At 45.8% G+C, this 11,123-nt stretch overlaps 1 protein-coding gene across 1 annotated transcript; it reads right to left on the bottom strand.

The window, feature by feature from the left end:
• Positions 1 to 1,809: 1,809 nt before the first annotated feature.
• Positions 1,810 to 10,601, bottom strand: LOC127582400 (golgin subfamily A member 6-like protein 4). Its single transcript, XM_052037597.1, has 5 exons — positions 10,217 to 10,601; positions 8,119 to 8,215; positions 5,639 to 5,780; positions 3,348 to 3,458; positions 1,810 to 2,412 (listed from the first exon to the last, which is right to left on the bottom strand). Exons 1-5 carry the CDS (start codon positions 10,517 to 10,519, stop codon positions 2,406 to 2,408), a joined length of 660 nt encoding a protein of 219 aa, XP_051893557.1. The 5' UTR covers positions 10,520 to 10,601; the 3' UTR covers positions 1,810 to 2,405.
• Between the last annotated feature and the right edge of the window lie 522 nt (positions 10,602 to 11,123).

The following is an 11,123-nucleotide window of genomic DNA, read 5'->3' as shown; positions in this document are numbered from 1 at the left end:
GGCAGTGCCTTGGGGATGATTTACATTCACTCTGGTTTACTGGGTTCTGAGGCACCTAAGATATATTTATTAGTCACATGTACATCGAAACACATAGTGAAATGCATCTTTTGCGTAGAATGTTTTGGGGCAGCCCGCAAATGTCGCCACGCCTCCGGCACCAACATAGCATGTCCACAACTTCCTAACCTGTACCTAATGAGCCAATGTAGGAACTGCAGACTCTGCCACAGATGCAGCAGGAAGTGGCTGATGGGGTGTGGGGGGGGGCAGTGGGGGGATATGGAGGTGGGGGTGGTGTAGTTTGTGAGGTGGTGCCCCCCACCTTCTGCTTACACAGGGTTCTGGGTGCTCCTTATACATGGCCTTGAGGTTCTCACTCTTTTTTTCCAGACATACTGCCTGAACTGAGTATTTCCAGTATTTTCCATTTTTATTTTAGATTTCCGGCATTTGCAATATTTAGTTTTTCAAGTGAAACATTGACTTTGTTCCTCCCTTCACTGATGCTGCCTGACCCCGCTGAGCATTTTCTGTTTATGTCTTCCTCACAGGTTGTATGTTTCTTCTGTATGTCTTACAGGATTATCTATTGTAATAGTTAAAGTAACTACTATTTGCTATGAATCAATAAACCTCCCATTCTATAACTCTGTCTGGGCAACCTGGGTGGACATCAAGTCAAAATCTTACATAACCGATACCTGGAAAAGTGTTATTTTGGGATTCAGTTCAGGGGTTTTTGGGGATTTATATACAGAATAAGAGATACCTGGGAGTAAGTTACAGGCTATAGTGTAATAGAAGGGTTCTGGGAGTGAGGTTGGGGGTTGGGGTAAGGGGACAGTGGAGTTAAATGTAAAATATCCAATATCTGGGGGTAAGAGCCTGGAACCTAATGGGTTCGGGAGGTTTACTTATAGAATAATGGATACCCAGGAGCAGTTCTCAGGCTGGAATCTAATCAAGGGATTAAATGAGTGTATATATAGTATATATACACCTGGGAAGGTGTTAAAGGCAGGTAATTGGAAGATTCAGGGGGTTTATATACAGAATAACAAATAGCCGGAAGTAAGCTACAGGCTGGAGTCTAATTGAGGGGTTCAGGGGGAGGTTGGTGTTGGTATAAATAGGATAATCAGTAGCTGGGACTAGGTTACAGGCTGGTATCTAATTGTAGGGCTGGGGTTTTCATTGAGAGTAATAAGTAGTCAGAGTATTTTTTGTAATTGTAATCCACTGATGACTTGAAAGGGCCAGTGTCTCAGGAAGAGTGTGAGTCAGACACTTGGACACATGCTGCACAGTTTCATTGAATTGTAAGAATGTGTGCCAAACCACACGTTGGGTATTTATGCTAAGTTTCTGTTACTTGTTGATGGCTGGGGTTCAGTGCAGAGAAAGCAGAATGTTACACTGTCCTGCTAGACCCCTGTGCCCATGTTTTGTGTACTATTCCAATGTAGCATATGGCTGCAGAATGGTTAAGTTACTGGGCTAGTATCCAGGTATCTGGTCTGTTGATCTGGAGATGTGACTTCAAATCCCACTGTGGAATATAAATCCAGGTAACTAACTACATCTTGAATTAAAGTCTAGGATCATTAGTAGGTTGGTTCAAAAACCCACCTGATTTCCCTTCAGGAAATCTGTCATCCTGATGAGTCTGGTCTACGTCATAAGCACCCTGTGAAATGATCCAGCAAGACATTCACGTCCTGTAAATTAACTAAAAAATATCCAGATGGTGCTCAGGAATAACAGTTCAGTGGAAGCAACAAAATCTGATTTGAGAGCTTTTTTTTACAGTCAACCTTTATTGTAAATTGATACAGAAGAACTTAAATAAAAAATACACACACATTAACTCTACTGTCATCAGAAGGGATGGACCAGGAACATTTCCCACTTTGTATGGAGGTATCAGAAGTGATCACCGGACATGAGGGAGGACAGGAGGATGTTGTAGTGATCAGTTCATTGATATGACAACACAGAGTGCAGATGTTGTCCCAAAATGGGGATGAAGTATGAAGTCCATGACAGGGTAGACCATACAAGCTAAGGAACAGGGCCAACATATTTAGTGGCTCATTCACATTAAGTGTCTTGTGTCCCCATGTTATATCCATGGTAGGTTATCACTGTTACTCAAACAGGCTGGGCTGCAGATCTCAGTGCCGACTGTTTCAGCATGAGTGTCCCAGGGAATCTGGATGTTGGTGAGGTATCACTGGTCCAGCCTCACCACAGGATAACCATTCAGCTGGAGCACAGACATGGAGAAACATCTTTATATCAGCTTTCTTTTGGGGATCACGACCAGAGGCTCAGAATTAATGTTTCGCTCGCTGTTTAGAACCAGCAACCACTTCCTTCATACTGGAGTGCTCCTTTCTTCATTAAGACCTTTGCGACACAACAAAAATCTTTAGACATTTCGATTTTCCTTTCCCCCACCTCACAATTTTGTCCAATACATACTCTGCACATCCCTTCTCCATACCCCACCACGATGCCTTCAGCTCTACCCACAACCTTCACCTACACCCAGTTCCACACCTTCCCCTACCCCATGCTCACCATCCCCCACACACCACCCACCACTCCCCATTTCTGACCCCAGGACACCCTCTCCCACACCTCTTGCCCCACTCCCATTCCCCACACCCTACTCCCATCCCAGACTCCTTGCCAACACCCCTTCCTCTATCATTCCCCAACCCTTTCCCAGTTCACCACACCCCATCCCCTCTCCCACCATGCCCATTCTCCACAGACTACCTTTTCACCCACTCCTTCCCCACACTCCTTCCTCCAATCACCCCTACACCTCACCCTTCTCTCCCACAGTTTGACCCACCACCTGCTCCCCACACCTCACCTTCCATGCCCCATTCCCCACCCTCTCTCCATATAACTCTTTCGTCCCACTCCCTCCCTTGTTCCTCCTTCACCCCCACATAACATCCCCGTCTCCATAGCACAAACCCTTCCCCACTCTCTCCCACAATCCCCTATACCTCCACACCCCAACCATCCTCCAAACTCCTTCCCCATAACCTTTCTCCACATCTCACCTCCCTCCCACACTTCCCCCTCAGCCGCTACCACACCACACCCCATCTCCCACAATGTTCTCCCTCAGTCTTAACCCCCACTCACTCCTCTCACCTTCTCCCACACTCCTCCTCCACATCCCATTCTCCTTCTCCACACCCCAAACCCTCCCACACTCCTCAGCTCCACCCCACACTATCTCCCCCACCACATTCCACACCGTCTCACACACTTCCTCCCTTTCTTCACAGTTCATAGATTTTCCTTTCAATGCTTCAACTCACCAATCAATGCATTTGGAGCAACAACCCAGGAACAAACCCAAAACAAAAGGCAAAATGTACCACAGAATGCTATGTTCCTGCTCTTTGCATGAATTACTCCTGCAGTTGTCTCTGTAAGAAATAAGTTCAGGTAATTCAGAATTAATTTCCAATTGTCTTTAGAACAGAGAATGATGAAAGGCCTTCCTGAAGCCCAGGTATAGTGTAACCTTTAGTGGACCAAACTCCCAGGCAATTCTCTCCACAGCCCAGGGATGTTTGACCTCGGGACTCCACACATACATCCTTTGCACCTACACCTACTTTCCTACCATTCTACACCCCACTCCGTCTATTCCCACAGCCTAGGTACTCACTACACTGTTTTAAAAAGTAGCTTAAACAAATAATAGAATGTTTCAAATGTATAAGCCTATTTTGAAGTGTTTCTGATGCATCTCAATGTTTCATTATTGTTGCTGCAATGGAACACTGGTGTAAAGATTGTCAACACAAATACAACAGTATTAATTGCGTTTAAATGGTCTTAGATCAAGCAACAAAGAATGTTGGTCAGTTAATTTTGTTTTATTTGCAGCGTGGTAAGAGGCCCTTCTGGCCCAACGAGTCCGCGCCGCCCATTTTAAACCCCATATTAACCTACCCATACGTCTTTTAGAATGTGGGAGGAAACCAGAGCACCCAGAGGAAACCCACACAGTCATGGGAGAATGCACAAACTCTTTACAGACAGCAAAGGGAATTGAACCTCGATCACTGGCGCTGTAATAGTGTCGCGCTAACCGCTACGCTACCGTGCTGCAGGAATGTGCTGCAACAGAAAAGTGTTTAAAACTTGCAGACTGTGAAACTTGGACAGTTGTGTTGCTTGAGGCAGGCAGATAGCCTCAGACAGAACAAGTACATTGAATTTACCAGGAATTTATTAACAAAGTACTTGAACAGGGGTAATGCAGAAAAATAAAATACTGCAGATGTTGGAAATTTGAAATAAAAACATAAAATGTTCAGCAGGTCAGGTAGCATTAATGGAAAGAGAAACAGGGTTACTGCTTCAGATCAAAGACTCTTCATCAAAGTTAGAAAAGTGAGAAAACAAGTTGGTTTCAAGTTATAGAGAGAAGGGAGGAGGGAGGGATCGGACAAAAGAATATCTCTGATAGGTGACGTCAGGGTTGCTTTGGTGAAATGCTGTTTATGAAGCTGCCTGCTTGCTGGGTTAATGAGGAAATTGGAGAGAGAAAACACAAACAAGAGGGCTTGTTAAGCTGTGAAACATAAGTCAGGGTTGCTGCAGAGAAGTGAAACTAAAAAGGAGAATATTGGAAATTCCCAGCTGGTCATTTTGAGCCTCTGGAGTTGAAAGTAGTTGTTCAGTGCGAGAACAAGTTCAGCCAAGCGAATGACTGTGTTTGTGGAGCGAACTGGTTGGGCCTGTTTTAAGGGTAGAAACAGAAGGCCCTTGAGCCATCGTGGTGGGTAAGGGAGGTGTAAAGCGACTGTCTGTACATGATAAAGATGAGCCAGTTGGGACCAGGGAACTGGAAACTGTCAAAGTGGCAGAGTGAAATAAATCTGGAACTGGTAGTTAGCAGGTATGATCAAAGAGAATGTATAAAAATGGGGTCTGACAGAGAGAGAGAGGATGTGTGACGAGAAGAAAGAGAACCTTCAGTCAACAGGAAACCGCAGAAGAAAGGAGACCATACAACAATCACTCAGACGGCAAGTCTCACGTTTTGTGGGAGGACTGTGACTATTGTTTGTGGTTTATTTCTTTATACCAGACAGAACTTCTCAAATAAATCTGTTCTGCATATAACCAATATACCGATATCCTGTTTCATTTTTCACCCATCTTAGTTTTGATGAAAGGTGATCAACATAAAATGTTAACTGTTTTTCTCTCCATGGATGCTGCCTGACCTGAGTGTTTCCAGCATTTTCTGTTTTTGCTTCAAAAATATTTAACTGCCTAAAAATTTTGGAAAATGCTGAAATTGTTGGATGTACCCTAAAGCAATATTTTCTTCCTTTCCATTTTCTCTCAGAGACTGGTGCAGTACAGAAGGAGGCCATTCAGCCCATTGTGTCAGTGCTGGCCATTTGAAAAGGTTCTCCATTTGCTTCTGCTTCCCCCATACTTACCCCAAAGACCTGCAATGTTTTCCTTTTCACACGTATCTCTAAACCTCCCCCTGAGTTTAATCTGTGCACCCACCTTCAGGCCTCGTACAATCCTCAGCAGTACTCAAAACAAAATTATATTTTAAAAAGGCACAAGGTCTCACAGAGCAAACTCCAAGTCCGAGGTACGGCTCCTCAAATAATGAATTTGTTGTTGGTTTTTACGCAGATTTTCATTAGTTTTCATGCATTCGTGTATCTCATTCCCTTGAAGCTCTTTCGCCTCTTTACAATGCTGAAGATAACCTATCAAGATAAAAGTTAAAGATTGACGAACCGGGGAAAAAGGATGAGCCTCTGTGAATTAAACCCTTGTAAATCTGTGTTTCATGATTTGCTTGAATAATATTTAAAAGAGATCCCTCCTGTTCTCTGTGTTCTAATCCAGGCTGACAAGTGTGGGATTGAGGGACTGTTATACTTACACCCTCTTTCAATGACGGCTGTGGAGGCCAGGGAGCTAGGAGGGAGCTTAAGAATAGACTTAGGAGAGCTAGAAGGGGGCATGAGAAGGCCTTGGCGAGTAGGATTAAGGAAAACCCCAAGGCGTTCTACACGCATGTGAAGAATAGGAGGATGACTAGAGTGAGGGTAGGACCAATCAGGGATAAAAGAGGAAACATGTGCCTGGAGTCAGAAGAGGTAGGGGAGGTCATTAATGAATACCTTGCTTCAGTATTCACCAGTGAGAAAGTCCTTGACATTTGTGAGGATGGCGTATGACAGGCTGATGTGCTAGGGCATATTGACGTGAGGAAAGAGGATGTGCTGGAACTTTTGAAAAACATTAGGACAGATAAGTCACCGGGGCCGGATGAGATATTTCCAAGGTTATTACGGGAAGCGAGGGAATAGATTGCTGCACCATTGGCGATGATCTTTGCATCCTCACTGGCCACTGGAATAGTGCCAGATGATTGGAGTGTGTCAAATGTTATTCATTTGTTTAAGAAAGGGAGTAGGGATAACCCTGGGAATTACAGACCAGTGAGTCTTACTTCAGCAGTGGGCAAAGTACTGGAGAATATTCTTAGAGACAGGATTTATGGGCATTTGAAGAAGCATAGGCTGATTAGGGACAGGCAGCATGGCTGTCCCTAATCAGCCTATGCAGGTCATGCCTCACAAGCCTGATTGAATTCTTTGAGGATGTGACAAAGCACATTGATGAAGGTAGAACAGTGGATGTGGTGTACATGGATTTTAGTAAGGCATTTGATAAGGTTCCTCATGGAAAGCTTATTCAGAAAGTCAGGAGGCATGGGATCCAGGGAAACTTGGCTGTGTGGATTCAGAATTGGCTCACCCATATAAGACAGAGGGTGGTGGTAGATAGAGCGTATTCTGCCTGGAGGTCGGTGACCAGTGGTGTTCCATAGGGATCTGTTCTGGGACCCCTGCTCTTTGTGATTTTTATAAATGATTTGGATGAGGATGTGGAAGGGTGGGTTAGTAAGTTTGCTGATGACACAAAGGTTGGTGATGTTGTGGATAGTGTAGAAGGTTGCTGTAGGTTACAACAGGACATTGTTAGGATGCAGAGCTGGGCTGAGAAGTGGCAGATGGAATTCAACCTGGAAAAGTGTGAAGTGATACACTTTGGAAGATCGAATTTGAAGGCAGAATACGAGATTAATGTCAAGATTCTTAGCAGTGTGGAAGAACAGAGTGATCTTGGGTCCACGTCCATAGATCCATCAAGGTTGCCACGCAGGTCGATAGGGTTGTTAAGAAGGCGTATGGCATGTTAGCCTTCATTAGTTGGGGTATTGAGTTCAAGAGCCGCGAGGTAATGTTGCAGTTCTATAAAACTCAGGTTAGACCACACTTGGAGTATTCAGTTCAGTTCTGGTTGCCTCATTATAGGAAGGATGCGGAAGCTTTAGAGAGGGTGCAGAGGAGATTTACCAGGATGCTGCCTGGATTGGAGAGTATGTCTTATGAGGATAGGTTGAGTGAGCTAGGGCTTTTCTCTTTGGAGAGAAGGAGGATGAAGAGGTGACGATAGAGGTGTACAAGATGATAAGAGGCATAGATCGAGTAGACAGTTAGAAGCTTTTTCCCAGGGCAAAAATGGCTAATTTTAAGGTGATTGGAGGAAGGTATAAAGGGGGATGTCAGAGGTATGTTTTTTACACAGAGATTGGTGAGTGCATGGAACGCACTGCCAGCAGTGGTTGTGGAGGCAGATACATTAGGGACATTTAAGAGACTCTTAGATAGCCACATGAATGATAGAGAAATGGAGGGCTATGTGGGAGGGAAGGATTAGATAGATCTTAGAGCAGGATAAAATGTTGACACAACACCATGGGCCGAAGGGCCTGTACTGTGCTGTAATGTTCTATGTTCTTGTGTGTGAGGAGCTGCATTGGGTTGAGGAGGGTTTGGTCCATGTGTCTGTATATCCCCGTGTTCACACCTCCCATCTTCTGCCCTCTTCTGCAGCCCCAGATCTTGCCCTGCTGCCTGTATGTGCTGTCCTGTACTACCTTAGCATCAAATGTTGTTGGATTTATATTTCTCCCAAGCACTTTGGACATTCTTGAAGCTGCTATACAAATGCAATTGTCGTTGAGCTGACCTTGCAGTTCAGTCATTTTGGAATTCAAGACCCTGTTCTGATCTTGCAGTTCTTTAATAGATTTTTCTTGAGCTATGACCTGTTTTTGCAGTGACATCTATTGAAAGAGAGGAAGGCAAATAATGGACTTGGTTAACGTGTTTCTCAAAATCAAACTCAAAGTCAAGTTTACTGTCATATGCACAAGTACATGTACGCACAGGTGCAATGAAAAACTTACTTGCAGTAACATCACAGGCACATTGCATTAGAGACACAACATTCACAAGAAAAACATGAATTAAACATGTATTATTCAAAATTATACAAGAAAGAACACAATTAGAACAAAAAAAAGTCCATTTTAGTGCAAAGTGGACATAGTGTTGCTGTACTGAGGTAGTGATTAGGGTTGTGCATGTTGGTTCAAGAACTGAAAGGTTGAAGGGAAGTAACTGTTCTTGAACCTGATGGTGCAGGACTTCAGGCTTCTGTATCTCCTGCCCGATGGTAGCTGAGAAAAGATGGCATGGCCTGGATGGTGGGGACCTTTGATGATAGATGTTGCCTTCTTGAGGCAGCTCCTCATGTAGATGCTTTTGATAGTGGGGAGGAATGTGCCCATGATGTATTGGCAGAGTCCACCACTCTCTGCAGCTTCTTATGTTTCTGCACATTCGAATTGCCGTACCAGACCATGATGCAACCAGTCAGGATACCTTCAACAGTACATCTGTAGAAGTTTGTTGAGTGTTCAGTGAACCTCCTTAACCTTCTAAGAAAGTAAAGACACTGGTGCACCTTCGTAGTGATTGCATCTATGTGTTGGGCCCAGGACAGGTCATCCAATATGTTAACAACCAGGAATTTAAAGCTCCTGACCCTCCCCACCACTGATCCACCAACGTAGACTGGTCGATTGGTGGTGGAGAGGGGCAGGAGCACACGTTCACCCTCCTTCCACTTCCTGAAGTCAACAATCAGCTCTTTAGTTTTACAGACATTCAGCGAGAGGTTGTTGTTGTTGTGGCACCACACAACCAGGTGTGCTATCAGTGTGAAAGTTCAACGACACAGTGAGAAAGCACCCAGGAGGAAGGGCTGAAATTGTTTATGTGGTGGTGATGCCACCTACTCCCCACCATCACAGAGCTGGTCTTCATCCAGTTCAATTAACCTAAGGTCATATCTAGACTCTGCTGAGAGCACTCGATACAACAAAGGTTATGGGATCAGACAACATCCCAGCTATAGTGCTGAAGGTGCGCACTCCAGAACTAGCTGATCTCTAGCCGAGCTGTTCCAGTACAGGTGCAACACTGGCATCTACCCAACAATGGGAACAATTGCCCAGGTATGCCCTGTTCTCAAAAAGCAGGACAAATCCAACCTACCTAAACAGTCCACTCTTAAACAGGAACAAAACAATGGAAAGTGTCATTGACAGGACTATCAGCTGCACTTACTCATCAATAAGTGCTCACCCATGCGCATTTTGGATTTTGCCAGGGCCACCCAGCTCGAGATGTCATCACAGCTTTTGTCCAAACATGGATCAAAGAGCAGAATTACAGAGTGAGGTGAGAGTGACTGCCCCTGACATCAGACAGCCTTTGACTGAGTGTGGCATCAAGGAGCTCTGTGAAAACTGTCAATGGGCATCAAAGGGAAAATACTCCAATGGTTGCAGACATACCTAGCACCAGGCAGGAAGAAAGTGGTTACTGGAGTCATCTCAGCCCTGGACATCCTCCCAGATCTCCACAACCAAGGACAAAGGTAGCAGGAACATGGGAACATCACCCACTGCGGGGTCCTCTCCACGTTCCACGCTATTCTGATTTGGAAGTTCCTTAATCATCATCACTGGGTCTAAATACTGGGATTCCCCCCTCAACCACACTGCAGAAGCAATGATGGTGGGAATTGTAACCGCCGCTCCAACTGTGCAGCGCTCCCTCAGTACCGCCTCTCAAATAGTGAGGCACTCCTTCCAACCACGCTCCCTCAGTGCTGCTCATTCCTGCGTCCCTGACAGTGCGGCGCTCCCTCGCTTTCACTGGGGCGTGGGGTCGGGCTCTCTCTGTCTCCTCACCTTCCACTCCCGGACCCGACTCACCTCCGACTCCTGGGTTTTGCTGCGCCGTGTGATCTCTGCCCCAAGATCCAGGGCTCTCGCCTCGCATTTCTGCAGGCGCTCCTGCAGCATCCCACTCCCCTCCCGCAGTCTCCCGTTCTCCTCCCGCAGTCTCCCGTTCTCCTCCCGCAGTCTCCCGTTCTCCTCCCGCAGCCTCCCGGTCTCCTGCTGCATCTCCGCCGCCTCGGGCTGGCCGAGAAAGAGCGTCCATCCCAGGGCGAACAGGATGAGGGCGAGGACAAGGCTGATACACTGGGTGAAGCTGGGGATTGCACCGCTCCGCATTCTGTCTGGCTGCCTGGAACTTTCGCAAAAACTCGTGAGCCGCAGAAGTTTCAGAGCGGTTCGTAACTCCTCGCAGACTGGAACTCAGCACCACATGATCTGGACGCAGAGCGAGTCATCACGTTGACACCTGCTGGAACAGGCAACAACCGAATTGTCAATCACCCATCAGGTTCACTAGGAAAGGTCCTCCTTTATCTCCGGGTGACTCCAGATCACTGAAACAGCCAAACATTTCACGGCTTGTCCACATCCCGTGAGCCAGTTAAAATGATCTGACCCCCACACCCGGAGCGCAGCCAACGCCCCTCTGAAAGGAATGTCTGGTCCCACTCCGTCCCAAATGTTAGATGTTGGAAACTCCATGATAGGTTTCCAAACACAGCCCCTTGAGCCTGCTCTGCCACTCATTAAGATCACAGCTGATCCTGTAGGGATCCACTTTTCCACTGATTCCCATATTCCGTGACAAGTGTCCAACAATCATTTGCTCTCAACCTTGAACATACTTAGTGACTGAACATGCCCAGCACTCCGAAAATTCCAAAGATTTGCAATCCTCTGTGCAAAGAACCTCCATCTCATGTCAATCATAAAGGCCTAC

This window comes from Pristis pectinata, chromosome 24, assembly GCF_009764475.1.
Source record: "Pristis pectinata isolate sPriPec2 chromosome 24, sPriPec2.1.pri, whole genome shotgun sequence".
In the NCBI taxonomy this organism is placed as follows: domain Eukaryota; kingdom Metazoa; phylum Chordata; class Chondrichthyes; order Rhinopristiformes; family Pristidae; genus Pristis; species Pristis pectinata.
This window is presented reverse-complemented; position numbering and strand designations above follow the sequence as displayed.